At 44.6% G+C, this 24,988-nt stretch overlaps 2 protein-coding genes across 7 annotated transcripts in view; one reads left to right on the top strand and one right to left on the bottom strand.

Moving 5' to 3' along the window:
• Nucleotides 1–14,154, top strand: part of Pde7a (phosphodiesterase 7A) — a 91,882-nt gene extending 77,728 nt beyond the window's left edge. Inside the window, exons 8-15 of one of the 4 annotated variants that reach the window (XR_009058425.1) lie at nt 3,143–3,274; nt 3,737–3,828; nt 5,643–5,787; nt 6,396–6,492; nt 6,966–7,046; nt 9,308–10,392; nt 11,372–11,461; nt 12,018–14,154. Coding sequence is in view for 1 of the 4 variants with exons in the window: in XM_057791018.1 (XP_057647001.1) it covers nt 3,143–3,274; nt 3,737–3,828; nt 5,643–5,787; nt 6,396–6,492; nt 6,966–7,046; nt 9,308–9,513 (753 nt within the window). In the remaining 3 variants the exon portion in view is untranslated. The other 3 variants (XR_009058423.1, XR_009058424.1, XM_057791018.1) reach the window with 3 other exon arrangements.
• The window catches only part of Mtfr1 (mitochondrial fission regulator 1), a 50,105-nt gene that overhangs the window by 2,186 nt on the left and 22,931 nt on the right, over nt 1–24,988 (bottom strand). For 2 of the 3 annotated variants that reach the window (XM_057791019.1, XM_057791022.1), the window contains exons 4-7: nt 24,451–24,566; nt 20,608–20,840; nt 18,802–19,042; nt 18,040–18,208 (exon numbers count right to left, since the gene is read on the bottom strand). In XM_057791019.1, the coding sequence (XP_057647002.1) occupies nt 18,040–18,208; nt 18,802–19,042; nt 20,608–20,840; nt 24,451–24,566 (759 nt within the window). Of the gene's footprint in view, nt 1–14,538; nt 17,472–18,039; nt 18,209–18,801; nt 19,043–20,607; nt 20,841–24,450; nt 24,567–24,988 lie in introns of those variants that run through there. The other variant, XM_057791020.1, reaches the window with a different exon arrangement.

The following is a 24,988-nucleotide window of genomic DNA, read 5'->3' as shown; positions in this document are numbered from 1 at the left end:
TGAGTTACCATCCCCCCCTCCCCCAGGAAAATACTTCTCTGTTATTTTACCACCTCTGCTCTTACCACAAGAATAGAATACTTTACTATGTTGCTTAATAAGACATGCCACTATATTTATAACCTCTTGCCATTCATAAACTGGGTGTTCATTACATGTACTCCCATGTCCGTTCATAAGTTAGGTGATCATTACATGTATACTGCCATGCCCATTCATTCATAAATTAGGTGATCATTACATGTATACTGCCATGACCATTCATTCATAAATTAGGTGATCATTACATGTATACTGCTTTGCCCATTCATTCATAAATTAGGTGATCATTACATGTATACTGCCATGCCCATTCATTCATAAATTAGGTGATCATTACATGTATACTGCCATGCCCATTCATTCATAAATTAGGTGATCATTACATGTATACTGCCATGCCCATTCATTCATAAATTAGGTGATCATTACATGTATACTGCCTTGCCCATTCATTTATGTGTCACAGGAGAGACTGCTTGATTTACAGTCTCCCTTCTGTTCATCTTTATTAGTGTTTCTAAAAGTTTCTTTTAGGGCTGGGGATGTGCCAGCTTGGCTTGCTGGAGAGCCATAGGTTCAGCCCCAAACACCTTAGGAAACTGGACATGATAATGCACATATGTAACGCCAGCATTCTGAAGGGAGAGGGCAGGAGGATCAGAAGTTCAGGGTTCAAGGCCAGCCTTGGCTATCAAAGTGCAGAGAAGTACTATGGACTTCCCAGCCATAAATAGGACAGTTAAGTTATATCATATCCTTTCTGTACATGACTCAGGGACCATAGAGAAAGAGGGGGTGGATACACTGTAAGAGCCAGGGATCAGAAGGGCCTGGGTAGAGCAGCCATGTTTTCCTTCCCAGGACCCACACAAGATCAAGTCAACATGCTCGGGGAGGCACGTCAGAGGAGGCGCTGTTCCTAGCAGAAGAGCTGTTGACAGTTGATGACTCTTGGGCAGGGAAAATGAGTTCCCTCTAAGGGTGTGGGCCCTGTAGGTTGACTGTACTGCAGTGGACGGCCCCACGCCCATGAGTATATGAGCAGCTCAAATTAGATTCTGCTGGATTCATTTTTTTAAAAAAGAGAACATGAAGTTTATAGGGAAGTGAGAGGTGATCTGGGAGGAAGTAAAGGCAGGAGTCGGGTGAGTATAATCAGCTCACATTGTATGCAGGCATAAAATCCTCAAAGAATTAATGAATATATTATGCTTTTAAGTTTGATTTTTAAACACACATTTTCTGGGGAGGAAGTAATTTTCGTTACTAACTTTGCCATATTTATTGAGCTCGTGCATACACTAACTTGTAAAATACAAAGAGCAATCGTATATATTCTCTACCTAGAAACCCCCCAGGGCTGTTGTGGTGATCACTAGAGCGCTGCCATGACCAGTCTCTGGGCAGCAGAAGGAAAACACCCTCCTGAAAGGTTCTCTCTGGCCTTCACACACATGCCATGGCATGGGCTCTCCACCCCAACAGTAAATCAGAATCTCCAGACGCTCTAGCTTCCTAGATGCACACACTCAGTGGCGTGTGTCTGGGGTAAAAAGAGAGTTACTCTGGCATGGGAAGGAAATAGCCCAATTTGAATCTGAATTTATTTATTATCTCATTGACATCCTCTCTTTCATATGTTAGCATTATCAGTGATGGCGGCTCAGAAATTTTCCCTGTTAGGTTACAAGGTTGTAGAAGCTCAGGGAACAAATAATCCTAAAGTGAACCTGGATAAAAATGTGTTCAGATGAGCACAGCTGTGGCAAGGCTGGTAAAGGGCTGTGGGCACAGATGTGCCCTTTGCCAGGGCTGAAGGAGAGGGCAAAGGGATGGGTCACAAAGCAGCATGTGTTTACAGAGCTTACAGAGTGAGTACAAGTTTTCCAGAAAGGGCTGCCTCTTGAGAGCTGGCGACACTCAAGGTGACTACTTCTATTACAGAAGATTTCAGTCAGCTAATAATAAACTTTTTTTTTTTTTTTGGTTTCTCCGTAGCTTTTTGGTTCCTGTCCTGGAACTAGCTCTTGTAGGCTGGCCTCGAACTCCCAGAGATCCGCCTGCCTCTGCCTCCTGAGTGCTGGGATTAAAGGCGTGTGCCACCACCGTCAGGCCAATAATAAACTTTGACTATAGTTATTTGTTGTTTAAGTTTGGTGATAATTACTAAGAATAACATTAAATTGCTATCAATGAAATTTGTTTTCTGGCATGACTTCACTGTCCTGAATGTGGCCATCCCTCCATAGGATGAAAATAAACAACCTGTTTGTCAGTTTAGGGTCATTGTTTCTGAAGAGGAGTGTTCCTGTCTTAGCTGTTTTTAGTTGTAGGGAGAAAGTGAGGCAGTATCAGGATAGACTGCCCACCAGGCAGTACACCGTGCATCACAGCCTGCAGCACACCATGCATCACAGCCTGCAGCACACCGTGCATCACAGCCTGCAGCACACCATGCATCACACCATGCAGTAACCATGCATCACAGCCTGCAGTACACCATGCATCAGTGCACAGTACACCATGCATCACAGCCTGTAGTACACCATGCACCACAGCCTGCAGTACAGCCTGCAGTAGTGCCATGCATCACAGCCTGCAGTACTCGGTGCATCACACCTTGTAGTACACCATGCATCGCAACCTACAGTACACTGTGCATCACAGCCTGCAGTACACCGTGCATCACAGCCTGCAATACACCGTGCATCACAGCCTGCAGTACACTGTGCATCACAGCCTGCAGTACACTGCTTCACACCATGCAGTACACCATGCATCACAGCCTGCAGTACACTGCATCACACCATGCAGTACACCATGCATCACAGCCTGCAGTACACTGCATCACACCATGCGGTACACCATGCATCACAGCCTACAGTACACTGCATCACACCATGCAGTACACCATGCATCACAGCATGCAGGCTGCACCGTCCCATGAGCCATCACCTGGCAGGCTCCTGATGGCACTAAGGAGCAGTCCACTGAAGAAGCAACAGGCAGTAAGGAGACCCCCCCACCCTACCAGCTCCTAGTGGAGAGAGAGTATATTTCAGGTGTGTTTGTGATTAATTCTTCTTTTCTTACACTTTAGCTTGCCAATTCTGTAACCCCTTGGGATATCTTGCTGAGCTTAATCGCAGCTGCCACTCATGATCTGGATCACCCGGGTGTTAATCAGCCTTTCCTTATTAAAACCAACCATTATTTGGCAACTTTATACAAGGTTAGTACAGTCTCATTGAGAATTAATTTGTTTTTTGTTTGTTTGTTTGCTTTGCTTTGTTTTGGTATGGCTTAAAACCCGGCACCGAGGAGAGAGACAGGATCCCTTGAGCTCACTAGCTGACCAACTAACCGATGAGGTGCAGACCAGCATGAGACGGCTTCAGGAAACCATGTGCCTGGCTCCTGAGGAGCGGCATCCACGGTTGCCCACTGGCCTCGACACACGTGCATATGTACACGCCGCTCACACCACAGATACATTCACCTGTCCACAAACACTCGCACAAATAAAGTGATAATGCTTTAATACTTTGCATTCCATGCTGTTCAGTGTTGGAAGGAGGTGAAGGTAGTGGAAGTCAATCTCCAAAGATTGTTGAAGCTTTAACCAAGCTAATATTGCTGACAGATGCTTTTTGTGCTCAGAAATGACTGTTAGGTAACAGAGCCCTCTTCCTAGAACACCTCAGTCCTGGAGAACCACCACTGGAGATCGGCCGTGGGCTTGCTGAGAGAATCGGCTTTGTTCGCGCATCTGCCACTGGAGAGCAGGTGAGGCGGGTCAAAACTGGCTAGTGAGCTAGTTTATAAAGGTTTGGGGATCATGTTATTCAGGTGTCCATAGTTTTCAGGTTTTGTTAAACTGAATGTATCTTTTTTTAAAACTGTCAAAATTGTGGAGCTGAAGCAAGGGCTCAGCAGTTAAGAGAACTTGCTGTTCTCGAGAGGACCTGCTCAGCTGCCAGCAGCCACACGGTGCCTCAGACATCCACGCCCAGCACATACACGAGTGTGGGCCAAACGTTCACGCACTGACTCCAAAGAAAGCTCTGTCAAGCCTATTGGGTAGTCTTTAGAATTTCGCTGGCTCTTTACCTTACAAGAGATATTCCGTCTGAAGACTGTAAACCTCCACACACAGTGGTCCGGTGGTTTTACCTAACTCTTCATGCTTTGCTGACAGAGGCATCAGTTCTGTACCTGAAAGATTGCACAGGAAGTAGACACTGAATGACCAGACCCTCCAGACCTCAGAACACCTTTGAAGCCAACGCAGCCATAAGTGTCCCAAGGCCCAGTGCCACAGATGTCCTGTCTTAGCGCCACCTGTGGAGCTGTCGGGCAAAATAATGAAAAAGAATGACAGAGAATAGCTTAGAAAAATAGCTTAATACTAAACAGGCCATTCTGGTGGGCTAACAAAAAACAGTAATGTCGGTTAGTCCAACATGATAGTGGTGGCAAAAACATCTCATTCCCTATCAGTGTGGTCTTTCATACTTTCGCCACTTTGTTTTAAATATTCAGTTTTATTTTTTCACCTATTTTCTAAATGTGTGTTTGGGCACAGGTGTGCCACAGTGCGCACACGTGCAGAGGCCTGAGACTGCTTTCAGCCGTCATTTGTCTCCTTCCTCTGGAGTCCCCAGGGTGAACTCAGGTCACTGGGCTTGGGAGGCAAGTGCTGTTCCCACTGAGCCGTCTCGCTGGCCTTACTGAGGGCTCTTTATTGTTAACACAGAGATGCGCTGACTGTAACCCTGTAAGGACATTTTTTTTTAAAGTGTCTCTCTCTTGTTATCCATGAGGCAGTTTTTAAAATGGCACAGTGTATCTCTCCGTTTTAACACATTACGTTTCTCTCCAGAAAATTCGAATATACTTACATAGATGATTGCGCATGGGAGCTTTGCCTGCATGTAAATCCATTCACCACTGCATGCGTGTGTTCCTGGTGCCCGAGAGCCAGGAGAGAGAGGGACTCCCCGAAACTGCAGTTACTGTATGGGTAGTATACATGGAAGCTGGGAATCAACCCAAGTCCTCTGGAAGAAAAGTTTGCGCGTTCATCACTAAACATCTCTCTCATTCTTGATTCAACTACTGAGTAGAATTTTATAAGGATTTTATCAAGCAGCTCTCCCAAAGTGCCTCAGGGGACAGTTGAATGTGCTAGCGTTTTCTCCATATCATCTTCTGACTTTTAGGTCCTGGGCACCAAAAGATAAGACAGAGTCGTTTGCTGTACACACGGGGATTTCTAAGAAGATTCCTCAGAAGTTTCTCAATCAACATTCGAGTGTTATATTGACCGTTTCCCCTTTTAAGTAGATAACTGCACTTTGGCTGACAGAATATGGTGACCCCTTTGAAATCCTTGCATAGTGATAGTTCCCTGTAAATTCTCAGTTTTACTTTTGATTATTTTAATAGTTTTTTAATGCATTCTTCACAATACTTTTTTATATATCAAGTTTAAAGCAACTGGCAGGTATCTTAGGGTTTTGTAAAGCTTTCTGGATATTTAAGCTTAAGGGAGAAAATAAAAAGTATAACTGTCTCCTTTATTATTTCTCTAACACCAGGCAACAGATGGAGACCCAGATAGGTGCTTTGATACTAGCCACAGACATCAGCCGCCAGAACGAGTACCTGTCATTGTTTAGATCTCACTTGGACAGAGGTGACTTACACCTTGACGATGGCAGACATCGGCATTTGGTTCTACAGGTAAAGTCCAAGCTGTAAAGATTGTTTCCAGGGTAAATCGTGGGAGGGACGGGTTAGAGCAAAAACGACATACTGTAGCAGCCTGTTTTCTCAGGGAGGGTTATAAGGAAAGAGAAGCTCCTCAGTTAGCACGCTCCCTTCCAGAAGGACGTGACTTTGGTACTTTTCATATCCGAGGTTTCCGAGGAAGAGTGAAGAAGGGCACCCAGTCAACAGTGGCTGCTTATTCTGATGAATTCTCACATGAAGGGGGGCAAGGAGTAGATGGTTTCTCTGGGTTTGTCCATACTTTGATCCAGTCATTGTGCTTCCTTGGGACTGCCAAGGGTAGTTCTGGTTCAGCATCCTGACCAGCAGTCTGCACAGATAATTGGTAGATGGGTGGCAGTGTAAAGTTAATATGACAGGATGAGTTTTCCTCACAGGCTTTTCCTGTTTGCTGACTTCCGTTTTTATTTGGTTCTGGACCCCAGGCACACTAAACACATGCCCTACACTGAGCTACGAGCCCAGGTGCTCTCTCTCTTCGGCGTTCTTCACTGTTGGGGAATATTAAAGCTTGGTGCAACTCAGGTCTTCTAACACGGCTTTACCGTTTTGTTTGCTAGATGGCCTTGAAATGTGCTGACATCTGTAACCCCTGTCGGAGCTGGGAGCTAAGCAAGCAGTGGGGTGAAAAAGTGACGGAGGAATTCTTCCACCAAGGCAGGTGACAGCGCTGTGCAGAGGATGCGCCGTAGACGCTTACGTTGTTGACAGCTATTCAGTCGGTCGACGTGTGCATGGCCAGTAACACCCGGAGCATGTTTGGGAACTAAGTGATGCTGTGTACGCATAACTGTACAAAAAGTAGGCGGGAAACCTGACCCTGCAGGCAGATTGCTCTGCGGTTACCCCATCCCTTCACCTCTGTGGAGCGCTGGACCGTGTGAGCAGGCGAGGCATGTTTGAAAATACTGACAGAATTGGTCTTGGGAGGTACACCTACAAGAAATATTTTATTTGGTCCACTTAAATGGTGATATCAACTTGGCAAGCTTTATGTCACTTGTTTAATCCTCTCGTGAGGATTGTGTGATGTTCTCCCAGGAAATTTACAGACAGTGAAGGTATTCCTAATAGATTTATACCGCAGAGCTGCTCCATCTTAACACGGTTCTCTCTCTCTTCATTTATAGGAGACATAGAAAAAAAGTACCATTTGGGTGTGAGTCCACTTTGTGATCGTCAAACTGAGTCTATTGCCAACATCCAGATTGGTAACTATGCACAATTTATTGCAACTAGTTAAAAAAAAAAATCCATTCATTTTGATTTTGTTAAGACTAGACTAGAAAATTATTCAAAACAAAGGACTCTTAACCATTTGAGGAAATCTTAACCATTGTCCCTTGTTGATATTTTATTCTTTCCCCTTTTGGCTCTTTTAAGGCCCACCACCTGGCTCCCAAATAAATCACACATAGAAGCTTATCCCAAGCCTTAGCTTGGCTTGTTTCTTGCCAGCTTTTCTTAAATAATCCCATCATATCTTTGACCTCAGGACTTTTCTTTCTCTATTCCTGTATACCTTTTTTTCCTTCTTACTCTGTGTCTGGCTGTGTAACTGGGTGGCTGGTCCCTGAAGTTCTCCTCCTTCCTTTCTCGTTCCCAGATCTTTCTCTCCCAGAGTTCTCATATTTATCCTCCCTGCCTGCCAGCCCTGCCTATTCTTGCTCCTGCCTCGCTATTGGCTGTTCAGTTCCTTACTAGGACCATCAGGTGTTTTAGATAGGCACAGTAACACAGCTTCACAGGGTTAAACAAATGCAACATAAACAAAAGTAACACACCTTTAATATTCCCCAACATTCCCTCTCTCTGCTCTGCCAGCCCCTGCTGTCGGCCTCACTTCACTTCCGTCAGAGCCCTCTTCCTGTCTCCAGGCTTCAGAGTGTGCACGTGTCACACATGCACTCTTTGCTCTTGACTCTGGTGTCCCACAGCCACCAAACCTAGAGGTGGGAAGCACCTCAGAATTAACGGTTGAGGGAACTGTGTACTGGAAAACACTGTGACTGCAGAACATGGGGAGGGAGGCCTGAGGCTGTGTATTGTATTGGGCTGTGAAGGTAGAAGGACACTCAGGAGCTGGGGTAGAGTGTGTTTATGGCAGCTGGGGTTGGGAGACTGAAGACAGTGACGTGTACTGATGAACATCAGGACTAGCACAGGCACAGTGCGGGGGAAGGCTGCTGCAGCGGCAGAGCTGTGGTACCTGCGCGGTGAGTACAAAGCATCTTCTCATAGGGCGGAGAGGCTGCTGACTATAAAGTCAGAGATGCAGAAAACAGGCCCAGCTTGGAGGAGTGCATGGTGCTGGCCTGTGGGAGCCAGTCTTGGCTCCTGGGGCGAAGGCTGATAGATGTTTTTCTCTTAGTGGAGCTAAAGAGACAATTAATAGATCTGCTGTCTTGATTTTTTTTTTTATTTTTTTTGGTTTTTCAAGACAGGGTTTCTCTGTAGCTTTGGAGCCTGTCTTGGAACTAGCTCTTGTAGATCAGGCTGGCCTCGAACTCAGAGATCCACCTGCCTCTGCCTCCTGAGTGCTGAGATTAAAAGCGTGCGCCACCACCACCCGGTCCGTCTTGATTTTCAAGGGTTCTCAAGTTCAAAGAACAGGTGAAATACAGGGAAAGGGGAAATGCAGGCTAGGTAGATGCATAGTGCATATCGCTCCCTGAAGGTCTTTTTCCTGAGGAAATTACTGTCTGGTTTAAAGGAAGGACTTCCATGGCTCAGGCTGCTCTTCTGGGCTGTGTTGGAAGCAGCACATCAGGTGGTTCATACGTAACTCCAACCCTCTTCTGGCCTCTGCCTCTAAGAACATTCAAACACATATGAAAAACACAGCACACACACATGAAAACATGTATTTTTAAATTGTGATTTTATAAACTCAGCATTTTCATAATGAAGAAGTATCAGAAGTTGAAGGTCATCTTAGCTCAAACCCACAATGTTAGACCAGAACCAGCTCCCGCTAGCTGCCCTCTGACGCCCACATGTACAGCGCTCTTCTCATTTTAATAATCTTTTTTAAAAACTAGTTTCAGGATTTTTAAACTGACTGCTTCTTCTCAGGAGTTGACATTGTAAATACTAAGCCATGCCAGATGTAATATTCCATCTCTGAGGAAGTGATGCAGCCACCTCTTGGCCTGCAGTTGTCTCATGGCCAATATCCTGAGTTGTATCCTGTACTAGTGCCCTTAGCGCTGACATGACCATCACATACGGCCACCACATACCTTAGCTTAGGTAGGATGTGGCTGTTCAGCTAAGAGAAAGTCGCAAAGGCCGGGTGATCCTGGCCAGCTCACCTCTGGAAATGCAGATTGGTAAATGACATGTGCACACACCCAGACCTTGTGGAAAATATCCTGGTGATGCTAGAGTGGGCTTGAAGAGCATTAAAACTCCACGTTTTGACGATCAATTCAAGGCATCTCCTAATGGCTTTTCCCCTCTGCTTCTCAAGGGTTTATGACCTACCTGGTGGAGCCGTTATTTACGGAGTGGGCCAGGTTTTCGGATACACGGCTGTCACAGACAATGCTCGGCCATGTGGGGCTGAATAAAGCCAGCTGGAAGGGACTGCAGAGACAACCGCCCGGCAGCGAGGATGCGAACGCTGCCTTTCAGCTCAACTCACAGTTACTAACTCAGGAAAATCGGTTATCCTAACCCTGAACCAGTGGGAACAGCTCCCTCCTGCAAGATTGTGGAAATGTGAAAGGGGTCTCGAGGTGAAGAACTGGTTTCCAAGGAAATGATGCCAGCCTTATTATTGAGGTTTCTTCTGTTGGATCATTGGAGCCCACTTTTTAATGATAAGACCTGAATACACAGCAATATGCATCTGGCTTTCGTGTGAAACCTTGAATATGCAAAGCTCAGCAGGTGAACCAGAAAGGATTATCAAAGGAAGATTTGCTACGCGCGTTTCCTTCGAGCCCAGCAGAATCTCGATCTGACCTGCCCGATTCCACAAACCATCTGCCCCTTCCACTATGTTCTCTCTGAGAAAACAGAAATGTGAAGCGCCCAGCCTCTGCTGCCTCTGGCAAGACTCAATGTTTACAAATCAACTCTGAAATACTGGTTCTAAATTGCCTTGGAGCATGATTGTGAAGGGACCACCGAGACAGTCCCAGCTCCAGCTGGGGACTGCAGCTGTCCAGTGGTTTGCCTTTTTCTTCTTTGGATGCCCTCAGAGCCTCCCTTTCCTTCGCTGTTTTGTCTTTTGCGCTGGAGAGGGAGCAGCTGTCACACAGCACCAAGCACTTCACTCCAGTGCTGTTTGGCACTGTAGATTTTTAACTCTTGGTTTTTCCTCTGGGGCGGGAGGGCCGGAACACCGGTGTCCCAGCTGTATCCTGACTCTGAAGACACTGCATGTTGTTTTCACTACTGTACACGTGACCTGCACATGCAAGGAAAAGGTGGAATGTTTAACACACCATAATCAGCTCAGGGTATTTGCCGATCTGAAATAAAGTGGGATGGGGAAGTGTGTCCTTCAGACCAAGGGAACTAAGTCCCTTTTGCTGCAGTGCGTGAGAGGTATGTTGTGTGACTGTGTGTGTGTGTGTTTATGTGCATGTTTGTGCATGTCTGGCTGTGCATGTTCTGTCCACCCGTGTGGGAAAGGATTGGAAATGTAAGCTTTTATTTATTGTTCGAGAATGTGACCTAGTGAGCAGCCACACTTGGGGAGGGAAGGTAGGCGAAGCTGTAAGATTGCTCCAGGTGCCTTCAACTATGCACAAAGCTAAGCGACCAAACTTCTCGTTTTGATTTGAAAAGTGCATTGTTTCTTGTCCCTCCCTCTGATGAGACGTTACGCTTTGGTGGGCCTTTTGATGTGAATACATGTTTTCTAGGATAAAATTTAAGGACTAATTTTAGACAAAACATTCCACTTTTGTAATTTGTTTTCAATGGTTTTATGTACAGCAAGCACAACTGTAATCTAGTTTAAGAGAAACGGTGCTTTTTAGTTACTTTGTAATTCCCTTGTTACTGTAAAGACTGTTTATGTTTACAGTTGCAACAGCCATCTTGGGAGGAAGCTTGAGTGTAAAGCCGTTTGTAAAAGGCTTTGCCATACTCATTTAAACACGTGCCTGTTGCTGTTAACTTTTGATGAATAAAAATTGGTCTTTTCTCCTTTTAATCTTTGCATTTTACCTCACCTCTCAATCCTTTGGAAACCATGCGCTGAATTACTAACTAGGTGGCCAGTCAGCTGGTGGCTCATCCATTCACTCCTGGGTGTCTTGCAGTCTCTGCCGTGTGCAGACACTGTCCTCTGGCTTCTGTGGGCCTTACTCTCGGCACCCTCCAAGTGTGGCAAGGCCCGGTTCAGTTTGATCAGTCTTGCCTAGTACGGATGGTGCTTGACTTCACAGCATTTTGTTCCCACCGTTGGGAACTGCCTACGAAATCACTCACTGGAAAGGGCAGAAGGTACCAACTGTTATTTATCGGCCTTTCCAAAGCAGCGTAAGCAAAAAGCCATTGACTCTTCTTTCTGACACAGGGTCTCCCTAGTCTCAGATGGCCTGTTAACAGTGTAGACACCTGGCCTCAAACTCACACGGATCTCCCCACTTGTCTCCTGGGATTTAAGGTGTGTGAAACCATTTCCCATGCTAGTTAAAGAGTGGTCTTTCGACCTTCCTAGGCCAAGTTCACTAGGACAAACTTTAAGGTCGGACATTTCTGTCCTTACTCTCTAGAAGAAAGTAGAAGCTTTACAGAACCCACTTGAGTGAATACCCTGTTGTCTACATAAAGATAGAACTTAAGTACTCTTATATCCAAAATATTTTATTTAAGCATATGATAATTTTAAAAGATACTTTCTTTACCTTTTTTATTTTTTGAAGTGGGTGTTGGTTGAGATTCAGTGTATGTTTTAAACTTACACCACATCTCAACTTAGACTGGCCTCATTTCAAGTGGTCCATGCCCACACTTGGCTTGGTTAGTCAATGTAGGTACCGGATACGCTATTACTTGAAGAAAGCCACTGGCCACTCACACAGTGGCAGCGTGATGGCTATTTGGCTGTCCAGGGGCTGACGAAATTCCTGTAAGCTCACAATAGCTGATGTTGTAGAGAACAGTCTTGGTATTTTATTTTGCAATGAGAAATGTAACTACCAATCATTCTCTCCCTTTAGGCAAATCTCCTTGGGAAGCCAAATTAGGAGCAGCTGGTTTACTCAGTGAGCAAGGACTCTGAGCAAGGGACGCGTTTCCTCATGCACCCATCTCCCTGTGGGGATACCTGCTGATACCCATAGCTGTGGACTGGGGTACCCTCTTCCCTCGGATGCTCTAGGGGCTCTCTGCCACAGTTGTTTCTACACGGTAGCTTGACTGGTAACTCTGTTAGACCTGCCTGTTACTTCCTTCAGCCTTTTCTCTGCCTGGGGTGGCTGTTGACTTCTGCCCTGACTATGCTGGTCTTTGACAAGGTGTAGCTTTCCTCTCTCCAGCTTCTCAAAGGGAAACCAATGATCTCCCGGATCTTCTTAGAGCTGTGTGGGAATTACCTGCCACCCTCCTGCTTCTTCGACATTCAAGTCACATTTTTTAAAAAAAAAATAAATAAAAAAGTAAGCAAATACATAGTGCAAAATTCATGACATTTCAAAAGAAATTGGATACTTAAAAGAATTTTTGAGGATGTAGCATCCATTTGGGAGTCTGGGCCCAGTGCTGAAGAGGGGGTAGGTGAGAAAATTTTAACAAGTCCTACCTAAACCACAAATCTGGTTCCTCATTAATATTTGTACTTTAAACATAATGCTTTGTAACAAGGCTCTTTGTATTTTTTTTAAAAAAATCAAAATTCTATATTTTTGTCCTCTGTGAACCTGGAAAAAAATCCCCTATACCTGAGGTATAGGTTAGAGGTGCTAGTGATTCCTTTATGGTTCAGAAATGGTCTTTTTCCACAATGCTTTTTGATGTTTGTTTCCTATTTAAGACCTAAAAATCATACTGCTTTAAAAGGAACGTGCAAAAAAACTAGTTAGCCCATCTCCAGTGTGTATTTGCAACGTAAGCTGCACTGGAGATTTGGTCTGCAGCCATTCCCTAAGAACCTGCAGGCATTGGGAGGACCCCAAACATGGGCTTCAGGAGGATAACCACCACCGCAGGCCAACACAGGGATGAGCTGACAGGAACATACATGGTCTCTTCTGTTCTTCAGTGTGCATGGAGTAGGGTGGATGTGAACTGGGCCATCGGTAAACAGATTACTGTGTAATGTACCCTTTAGCTAGGAGTGGTTTGGTAGTACTGAAGTTGTATAGTAAACAATGTCTGGATCCTGTTGTGTGTCGAACATGGCGCTGGGAGTTAACAATTTGAAAGAGCATTAAAAGTTACAAGCCAGGGTCTCACTGCGATTGGTTTTCAGAGTTGTGTACGAAGGTGGAACTGGAGCACTGCTTGAGAGACAGGCTTGAGGACCTAACTAGCACCGTCCGTATCTCTAAATACCGAAATCGCTCGGCATTCAAATTTGATTAAAGAATACAGTTTTAAGTATTCAAAATGAGTAAAATACTGACTTTATCAATTACATTTTAAATTTTCATGGCTAAGCTTTGTAAGTTACCCCGGACTCCATTTTTAGAATCTGGTAGGATGAAAGAGGAAAGAGAAATGCCATTATTTTCAGTATTCAGCCTCTTGTTGGCTCTGAACTTACAACTGAAACCTGCTGACTTAGTCATTTACGGTTTTTAGTTGATTCAGTAGTCTCTGTTAAAAAAAATCCATCTTGTTTTTAAGCCCTCTCTTCCACCCGTGTATGTGTGTATGTGTGTAATAAATTTAAAATATTTTTTCACTGTTTGGACATGTCATAAAAATTTCAGAAAACTGTAATTAATGTATCACAGTTTCTTATCTTAAATTTATAAAAAATATAAAGTTTTGAAGGAAACATCAAAGTCTGCCTGTGGGTTTTCTTCAGGTGCGGAAGCACAGGACAGCTCACGACTGGAAACAAGTACGATCAGGAGCCAGGATGGCTGTTCCAGGAGGGGCTTCTTTCTCACCTTGTAGACTGGCTAACTTAGTTTATCCTCATGTGGCCATTGGAAGAATGGGTTAATAATTTCTTACTCTGAGAAGAACACTGATCCTATCGTGAATCTCAAATGAGTTAAGGCCTTGCGTTCCTAGGTGTTGGGACACGCCCAATGGCAGAGCTCTTGTCTCCATGCAGAAGGCTCCCGTCTGTGTTAAAGTGAACATTAACAGAAACTGGATTTTCCATCTGAGAAGGGGCTAAGTGTTTCTATTATAGCGGACACATCAGTTCGGGTAACTGGGGCTCTAGACAGATGTGTGCGTCACAGTGGAGACCACTTTATAAAGCCATCCTGGGAGCTTCCTCTTGCTGGTGGTTCCTATTTTCCTCCTTCTGCTTCAGTTTCTCCTTAGGAACCAGGTTTTTGTAGTGTGGTTTTTAGGAGTGGTGTCCACAGAATGGCAGACCTGGATTTAAGTTCTTCAAGAGGTACCTAATCTTTTGAGTGTTTCCTGGCCTCTAAAATATTTACTTCATAAAGCCAAATGGATAGTAAGTGCTAAGCAAATTACACCTCATTACACCCTGAAGATGTTAAGTGCCACATATCCTCAAGGTTTCCCATGCAGATTTCTAAAAGAAGTCTGAATATAATGGTTTAGTCAGTTGCCCATGTTCTATGTGTCAGGGAGGGCAGAAGACAAGAACCATCTGGCTAACATGACCCTTATTCTGTTACACACATACCTGTGTGCTCTGTCGTCAACTTCAGTATTCCAGAAAGACTAACACTATGCGTGAAGCCTTTTTTCCCTCTTAAGATACTGGTTTCTAATATAAAATCCCCTTGGACATGTACCTTTTACTCTTTCATAAAAAAGATCTGGTCAGTAGATAGGCTGGCCACTGGGCAACAAGACAGACATGTTATATCTTAGGTTTGTCCATAAATTAAGGCTTTTCACCATGAAGTAACCAGGGCTCCCCTACCATAACCACTTGGTTTGAAATAGAAAGTGCTATCTGGCCTTTGCCCTGAGAATATTAATACGCCCACGTTCTGCTCTAACCATGACGGGCTGTAGACTGCTGCAAGAGGCTAGAGAATCTACCAAAGAACGAAGTTTGAGAACTTCTAGCTAGAGGAACATCCTTAGTCCTGGAGTGAAATACTGCGGCTTCCTCTGGAAAAGTACAAGATGCTGGGTCCTTACTTTGCTATGGTATTTTTGTTTTTCTATTCGTTGTTAAGGTACCACTAAGACCAGTGAAGCGCTGGCCCACTTACAGGATTTCCTGAGAGTGTCCAAGAAGAACCAAGGAACAGACTCTAGAGAGGAGCTCAGAATGGTTTATACTACTAAAAGTAAAACTTCATTTTTGAGACAAGGGTCTCAATGGCTTGAGAATAAATTCACTTGTCCACAATCATGGTGGCTTCAAGTCCAGTGCTCTGACTCACATTTTCTATCTCTATGAAACTGTCACTACAACACTACCAGATACAAAGTTCATCTACTTGAAGAATTCCTTCCTTAGCTGTATGCTGTTCTCCTTCAGGCCTCCAGTCTAAGAGGAGAAGTGAATGAGAGCTGGCTCAGTTCGTTAAGGAGAGCAGTGCTGGTTACAAGTGCATTACAAGTTATCCTAATACCTACAAAGGAGATGAGGGAAGGAAAGAGAAGGGAGGTAAATGTACAAATAGTATAGTCAAAAGAAAAACTCAACAGCTTGCTTTATTTTAAAATAATAACTTTCATATATTGGAATGCTAGCCAAATTCAATACTGATATAAATTTCTTAGGTCAAAATATGTGGTCAGACGAATTTTCTGAATCTCATAAAAGACAGTATTCAAACCATAGAAAACATTTAGAAACAATATACATTAATAACATACCACATTTTAAACTAAACTATGAAAAATAGTTCAATCTTTGTTAAAGATTTAGAGCACATATTTTCAATAACTTAAAATACCTATCTACACTTCCCATCTCTTAATTCTCCTGGGAAGAAAAACTAATCGCTAGACTTAAATAATACAAAGATTTACTCATGGTAAGAGATTCTGATATTAAAGACATTTGAACTTATCGGAAACAAAAATCATGAAAACTTATTAAGTACTTTAAATTATAACAAGCCCTTTCAAGCCCTGGATAATAAAGGCAGTTTTCAACTTTCTAGAAACGCCTACGGTTATCTGCATAACGTAATCAATCGGCTGACCAATGATAAACAACCGAAAAGGTATTATGCACCTAGTCAGTAATGTTTCATTAGAAAGGATATTTTGACCAATATTTAAAATTTATAAATTTAGTTATGCTGACATTTTGTATTATGCTGGCTAGTTCTATGTGAGCTTGACACAAGTTAGAGTCATCTGAGAGGAGGGAACCGAAACTAAGAAAATGCCTCCATAAGACCCAGCTGTAAGGCATTTTCTTAATTAGTGATTGATGATGGAGGGCCCAGCCCATCGTGGATGGGGTCACCCCTGGGCTGGTGGTCCTGGGTTCCCTAAGAAACAAGCCAGTAAGCAGCACCCTCCATGGCCTTCACATCAGCTCCTGCTTCGGGAGCCTGCCCTGTCTTGAGTCCCTGCTCTCACTGCTTTTGATGATGAACTATTTATTACATGGAACTGTGAGTGAACAAACCCTTGCCTTCCCAAGTTGCTTTTTGGTCATGGTGTTTAATCATGTCAATAGTAAACTTGGACAACTTAAAACCTAATTTAGCAATAAATCATCTTTTTGAGGCCACTCATTAAACTGAAAAGAAAGATGGTACGTTCTGGCTTTTATTTAAAAAGAGATTTAATTCAATAATTGGATTTGTTGCTACTTGAGAAGTACATTGACTTCCTAGGATTGGATGGCAATGAGGCTTAGCCTTCCGGGCCCTCGGTTCCCTCTAACAGAAAGCAATATGGAAACTCAGCAGTAAACATCTGTTGCTGCTTATGTAAACTCAGCTCCAGGAGGAAAGAAACAATGAGAACATATGTAAATCCTATTCGAAGCATTCCCATCTCCAACACTGTCCTCTTCTAACAGGGCACACCAGCTCTTCCCTCACTGACCAGTAAACTCAAAATGAAGATAACAGGATCCTCACGGATGCCATTCCTTGTGAGTTTTTACATACTGTTTTATATACAAATGTGTGCATATAAAACATTAACAGGTAGTGTTAAGAACTGAGAATGGACAGCAACATCCACAAATGGCATGTCTGTATTCTGAGACCCTACAAATATTAAAACCTATTAAAAACATGTCATAATACATGTGTATTAAGGAAAGCTCCAGAACTGGCCAAGATCTCCTAAGAGCCAAACCAACCTCTGGTGCTTCCACTACCTCTCACTCCTCTAATTAGGCTAAGAAGGAGACCAATGAATACTACCGCCAGGAATTTACTACACACTGGTGATCTCTACCAGCCAGACTCAGCTCTGCAAGCCAACAGGTGAACCAGGAGTCTTTCTGAACTCATTGTCCATTAGGAGTCCGGAACATTTTCAATTAAAGCCTTCATTTTCCCTGTAGACTTCAATATATGTGGACCAAACTGGAGGGGAAAAAGCATGAAGAAATAGGTCAGCAGGTACCCACATGCACAGCCTGGGCAGGAGTTGGCACGGGAGCGGTCAGCTTAGTCTCTTGAGACCTGGCACACCGTCCACGGCCATCTCAGATCTCCAGCAAAACTCAGGGTGCATGGGGGAAATGATCCCCTTGTATTTTGAGTAAATCTTTACAATTTGAATATAAACACTACACACTGCCATAATGAAATTTCTATTAGTTTGAATTTCACAGAAGTCTGTAGGGAAATTCAGGGTAGACTTTGGTAAGTTTTGGATTTCTAAACAACTTTTACAGTGAGAAACACAAAAATGTCCTTGTAGGGCACAGGAGTCACACCACATAGAGGTAGACATAGTGAGACCAGGGTTTAGCCAGCCCTGCTACATCCCAAGTTTAAGGAGAGTCTGGATCTCGTGTCTCAGAAACAAAAGCTACCTTTCCCCACCCAGCTAGCTCCACTCTCCATATAGGTGGAGAATAGGACCTAGCGCATCATGCAGGAGACGCATGGGTGCCCTTCATCCACCACCTAATATGCCAATACTCACCAGGGCTGGCTCTGAGGTAGCCTCCGGTTCCGGCTTTTGAATTCCTCTCTCACCTTCACCTTGGCTACTGTGTCGATACCGATAGGCAAACTTCTTTTTCAGAGCCTCTGCTATGAGGGCAGCAGGGTCAGTAGCATCCACTGGCCTAGGCTTTACGTCTTTCTCCGACCTTTGAGAAGGGAGCAGAAACCAAAGGTCACTATGGGAATGTCCCTCACAGGTCTTCTGTGGAGGGCAGTTACTTGGTGACATAGCCACGCTTAGCAGGAGGGCATGCTGGGGGCCTCCAGGAGAGGGGGCACAGTGTGCCTTCACTGGATAAATGTGGGCCAGTGAGGTGACTCAGCAAGTAAAGGTGCCTGCCACCATGGTAGAAGACCTGAATTCAATACCCAGGACTCCTATGGAAGGCAAGAACCAACTCCCACAAGCTGTCTTCTGACCTCCCCGTACACATATGGAACCTTTTCTTAAAATAGGTAATCTTTTTTAAAGAAATGAGTTTACGGCCAGGGGGTGATGACATACACCTTAGTCCCAATACTCAGGAGGCAGAGGCAGAGGCAGGCTATCTCTGAGAGTTCAAGGCCAGCCTGGTCTAGAGGATGATACATGGTAGAACTGAGAAGCCTGCCTAATGCACAGCCTTTGCCTGCCCTTGGCTGTACTGTCTGGAGGAGCTGTTGGAGCAGCTAACCTTCCTTGAAGGAAAAACGGCTCTACAGAGCAGAGGGGGACACAAGGACGAAGGCGAGCCCTCACCTCTTGACTGACCGCAGCTTCACATTGTTCATGTCTTTCAGGATCTCTAGCATGTTCGGCATATCAGGCGGCTTCGGGTGGCTCTTAGCCAGAGTCTTCCCAGCACTGAGTCTTTGCTCTCTTCGCTCTTTAATCAGATCAACGGCAGACATACTTTGGTGGAGCATTGATGGAGGGGGAGGAGGGGGTGGTGGTGGAGGAGGGGGAGGTGGTGGTGGTGCTACAGTGGTGCTACAGTGACCTACAGAAGAAACAAAGAAACAAACAATCTTTCTGGTAACAGGCAAGAAAACATCACTTTTTAAAAGCAAAACTATGTAACAGAGTTCTGTATTCCTAAAAGCAATATTCTTAAAAAGAATCTCAGTTCTGTAAGGAAAATGCTGTTCAGTTACTCAGAAATGTCTGAATCTGAGCTACTACTCTATTGAACTCAAACTTACCCAATGGAAACATCCCATTCAAATAAAGGTGTTTTTGAGATTTTAGATGTATCTGTTTGTGACACACAGCATGATCACTCACAGCAAAAAAAAACAAAAACAAAAAAAAAAAAAAAAAACACAAAGCAGTCTTTACTCTAAAACATTTGCCCTCAATATACCACTGGACAATTCAGAAAGTGTCACAAAAGCTTACATCATAGTAGCTGTGTCCTTTGGTACATGCCTATAATCCCAGCACTCAGAAGACCGCAGCAGGAGGACCACACCACTTCAAGGCCAACATGATCCGGATAATAAACTCCAGGCCAGCTGGAGATTCAGAGGGAAACCTTGTCCCACAAAACAGTGTTTGTTACACTTAATTTTCAAACAAAAAAGTAATGAGGTGTTAAAGAAACTCAAAGTTAGCTTTCTCTGCTGCAGAACTGTACTGAGGAGGCTTGGAGGCAACAGTTACCTGTTGAGAATTTTACTGGGAGTGTTCCGATTACAACTAAGACATCTCGACAAACTCCAACCACCTCCTACTTATGGTAGTTTTCCTTGTCTACCAGCAGAGGGAGGTAAAGAAAACAGTTCCAAGTTAACAGCAGAAAAAGCCAGAACTTGATAAACAAAGACATGTCTATGCAAACCACTGAAAGATCACCCCTCACCTTCTAGTACTCAGTGCCCAAAGCACCTTTACCCATCATGCCACATTGCATGGGGATTCCAAATGATTCAGACACAGGACGGTGAAGAATCTCACTAGGACTGAAGCAACAGGAAAAACAACCACTTCTTCCAGCAGATTAGCAGGCTAGGATTTCAAGGCCATAGTTTCTTCTCCATGGGGAAAAATCCCCACACTAATTAAACTAACAGTATTATAGCAAAGTCCTGAATTTGGTTTCTCCTCTAGACAAGAGGAAGAGAATAGCCATTAGGTATCTGCTGTGTGCATTTATTTCCTTTCCATACTTAATGGCACAGGCACTTGGTAACTAACACGGGTACTGTTTTACTCAATTTAGAGCAGGAGAATAGGGTGAAGTATCAGATGTTTACCGCAGGCCATGCAGGTGTAACCAGCATCTGGCACAAGTCCCACTCAGACACTGGTTCCTTTCACTAAACAGAAAGTCTGAGAGAGGTGTCAAATGGAGGGAGCTGAGTTTCCCATAAAGCAGCCAGCCACTCACAAACAGCACACTTCAGCAGGCATTTCAGTGTTTGCCGAGGGGATTATTCCCTAGTCATCTTCCCAAACACAAAGGTACACACACACACACGTCGTCAGGTTCTGCACTAGATGGGCTGAATTAGACTAGTTGCTCACACTGTCCTGCCTTCCCAAGCCAATACGGGAGTTACATACCTGCATTAAGACTCTGTTGTTCCTGCAGGGTCACAATCTTGGCAATCTGAGCTCTAAGGGCAGCAAGCTCATTCTCAAGTGCGGAGATCTTCTGCAAGGCCTCCTCACTGGCCAGTGTTGTCTTTGGAGGAGGCTCATCTTGAGACAAGTTTGGTAAAGTAATGTGCGTGCTTGGGGGCTCCTCAGAGCAAGGACGGTCATCCTCAAGGGGAGACTTGGCCCTGACCTCTGCCCTGCAAGGACAACACAAAGGTGGCCATCACAGGACTGTCGAGGAGACATGAGTAGACACGTGTACAATGCCATCACACGAGTGAGCATTCTCCAGCTGCAGGCCAGCACTGCCCCACTCCTTTACTGTCTGCTGCTCCCCCACTGTCAAGAGGCACCACGAGAGCCCAGAAGAGCTGCTGATGCCTTCTAGTGCCAGCACTCCCCAGATCTGACAGAACACATCACACAAACATGGGAACAACATAAGCTGACCACAGCCCAGAAACCGAAAGGTAAAGGGAATCGTGTCATTTCCCCCTTAGACCCGCACTGTGAAAAGTCTCAACACTGAAGACCCTGCTCCCTGGGCTCCGATCTGCCAGTCACTAGGAACATACAAACCAGAAGAGTTCTCCATGAGTACAGGAAGCAGTCCTAATTCCTGGTATAAAGATCACTAATTCCAAGCAGTCTGGACTACACAGTAAGTTGGAAGCCAACCTGAACTACTCAAAAGAACAGAAGCAGCTGTACTGTGAGCAGCTGAAGGACTGCACTTTCCAGTTCATCTTGGAGAACAATGGCTGACCAGGCTACTAAAGCTTCAGGTGGTTGAGCCTCAGCCACCCTCTGCTGAGACCAGTGCAGTGCACCACGGCACTTTAGTGAGAGCGGGTAGTGTGGCAGCCCACACTATAGAGGTCAGCAAGGTTGGCTGTGACACCAGCTACGTTTGGAGATCTCTGAGACAGAAAATAAACTCTCAGGCAAGAAAACTGGGCTGCCACGTCATTCAAACACACACCTTCCCTCGTGGCTTCTCTGTCACATGCAGTCAGACTTTTCCTTAGTTTCTGAGAAAAGGTCTCGCTCCCTGCACAGTGCCACCAGCCTTATTTAAAAAAAAAAAAAAAAATTACTAATCAGAGTTATTAATCAAGCCCTTTAGCAACACTTCAAGTTAATATTGCTGTTTTGTTATTACTTGAGAGCTGTGGAAATAACTCTTAGCTTTTGGCACTGGGAACTGAATCTGGGTGTTTTGTTCAAATCTATGAGTAAGTTAAAAGTTTTGCAAGTTGCCTTTCACCTATAAGATTTAAAACAAAACAAAACTCAAGAATAAATGCCTGTCCCCAGTCCTTGGCCCACCTAGTGTCACAGCTCTGACCCTACATGTTGGGGTTCTGAAGCCTCAGTCACTGCTTCCTTTTCCCTGGACACTGAGACGACCAGATGACGAAATTCGTTTAAAAGATAGAGTGAAAAATAAACATTCACAAAAACTTCCAAAGGTTTCGCATTCCAAAGGCTGGACGTGGTGGCACATGCCTGTCATCCCAGAACTTGGGAGGATGAAGCCATAGGTCATGAGAACAAGCCTGGCCTACAGAGAAAGCCCATCTGAAGCTGGGGATAAATGTGGTTCAGTCAGGGGAGTACTGGTTCAGCATGCACAAAGCGCCATCTTCAAACCACATACTACATAAACTGGGCACACAACAGAATGTGCCTACAATCCCAGGATTCCGGTGGGAGAGGCAAGAGAGACAGGAGTTCAAAATCAAAATCATTCTTCATTACATAACAAGTTCAGTGCCGGATTGGGCTATAGGAGGCCCTGTCACAGAAAACAAGAGGGTCTGGAGAGGTAATTTAGTTGACAGACAGTTCTTACTGCACACCCTTGTGAAGCTAAGCTTCATCCCTAGAGCCGGTGTGAAAGGCTAGGTGTGGGTGAACACGCTTGCAGCTTCAGCCCTGTGGGGCAGAGAAAGGTGGATCCCTGGAACTCACTGGCCAGCCAGCCCAGCCTAATCTGCAAGCCCAGGTCTCAGAGAGACTTTGTCTCGAAACACAAGATGGACAGCACTAGAAGATCACCTGAGGCTGACCTCTGGCCTCCACACGTTTGTATATGTGTGCATGTATGTCCACACACATGAACAAGCACACATAGCACACACACACACAAAGTGAGGATTACATTTCTACAGAATGACTATAGGTGAACAGTATCCTTCTTTTCATTTGACTGAAATCTTAACAAATATATAAAAAAGAAGTATCCAGCACAGATGTTTAAAAAGCAGAAAACAGCTGTGACATTTCGGTTTCACCATGCCATCTCTGCTAGTGAGATTTCTTCTTCTTGTACCTGCTTCATTTGGCTTCCACATACTCTAAGGTAGAAAAGCATAGGCTCCTGGGTAAAGTATGATGTGCTGACATTACCAACTGCATTACTGTGCTGGTTTGTTTTATGTCAACTTGATGCAGCTGGAGTTATCTGAGAGGAGGGAATATCAATTGAGAAAATGCCTCCAGAAACAACGGTGGTTCTCAACCTTCCCAATGTTGAGACCCCAATACAGTTCCTCACGCTATGGTGACCCCCCAACCATAAAGTTGTTTTTGTTGCTATTTCATAACTAATTTTGCTACTTTTATGAATAATAATGTAAACATCTGTGTTTTCCAGGTGTCTTAGACAACACCTGTGAAAAGGCTGTTCAACCTACAAAGGGGGCTGTGACCCAAAGCTTCAGAACCACTGCTCCAGACAAGCCTTTCGGGTATTTTCTTAATTAGGGATTGATGGAGGATGGCCCAGCCCATTGTGGGTGGGGCCATTGCTGGGCTGGCAGTCCTGGGTTCTATAAGAAAGCAGGCTGAGCAAGCCTTGGGAAACAAGCAGGAAGCAGCACCCTCCATGGCTTCTGCACCAGCTCCTGCCTCCAGGATCCTGCCCTCGCTGCTTTTGGTGATGAACTGTTCTATGGAACTGTGAATGAAATAAACCCTTTCCTCCCCAAGTTACTTTTGGTTCAGAGTGTTTCCTGACAACAGTATCCTTAACTAGGATAATTATCATTCTTCTTTGATGTAAAGAAGTCGCTCTTGGCTTGACTTTATTTGAGACAGTCTCAGGTGTCTCAGGTTGACCTTTAAACAAGATCTTCACCCTTTGAGAAACAGCCCTTCCCATCTGTTCCTCTCCTGCTGACCCCTCCATAGTCAAGCTAACTTCTCGCATCATGCAGGGACTTTCTCCACCTGCGTGGTAGACTTCACCATCGGTAACCCTGAGTAGCCCTGGCATCTCCTCCAGGGCACCAGTGCGCTATTACCTGACTGTGTCTGCTCTCTGGTACCTGGTAAGAGTGAAGGGCATGTGCTGGCAGATTGACTGCACAGCGAATATTCTTTGAGGGCTTCCAAATGGAGAAACATCTCTAACCCTCTGTCCCCTCAGGTAACCCCAACTCATCCTGATACAGTTTTATAAGAAACATTCTCCAAGTACACAAATTCTCTCTGATCTGATGGATCCCTGTGCTCCAATGACTGTCATAACCACTGCAGTTACCCAGTGTTCATAGCTCTTCTGAACCACTCATGCTAGAATGGAACCTCTTGAATGGCAGGAAACTCTGGGGTTCACCAGGACTTAGGACCTATGTTCCTGAGAACTTTATAAATACTAAATTCTGAAAACTAAACCACAAAGAAGACTGTTCAAGAAAAAAGAGCAGGGCAAGATATCATCAAAGCAGGACCTTAACGTATTCCAACACATCCTTGAAAACAGCAGACACTGCACCTCACCCCAGCAGCCTCCAAACCAACCTGAGTCTTGTTGAACACTCCCCTTCTTCTGTGGCTACCCATCCAACATCAGCAAAAGATGCCACCATGTCCTCTCTCGGGTGGGCGGGGCTCCATTCTGTTGCCTGGCTGGTAAGCTGGAGGTTCAGAGAGAGGAAGTCCTTTATCCACACAATTTAACAGAAAGTTAAAACCCACAGAGATTCTGGCAGCCCAGTAGCTCCCAGGCAGGCCTCCACCAAAGGCTGACCAAACTGTGCTTCATAACCTAACATTAGCCAGTTCTCAGACCATAAATCTTTCATTTTGTTCATCCAAAAGCTTAAGAAAAAGTTTAGAGTCTAAGTATTAAAAATCTGACTCAGAGCTAGGAATATAGCTTAGCAGTAGGACACTTTCATGGCCTTCTCGAGGCCAAGCTCTCTAGCACCCAAAGCAAACTAAAAAGGATGCCACTGTTCCTAAAAAGATTTGGTGAAGCAAATGTGGAGGGCAGAGTCAACAAACAGGTCCCACCGCGGTGACGTCTATGTGCACTAGTGATGGCGATGTTAGCACT

Source organism: Chionomys nivalis, chromosome 16, assembly GCF_950005125.1.
Source record: "Chionomys nivalis chromosome 16, mChiNiv1.1, whole genome shotgun sequence".
Classification (NCBI taxonomy): domain Eukaryota; kingdom Metazoa; phylum Chordata; class Mammalia; order Rodentia; family Cricetidae; genus Chionomys; species Chionomys nivalis.
The sequence above is the reverse complement of the archived record's forward strand: the minus strand, read 5'-3'. Positions and strand labels throughout refer to the sequence as shown.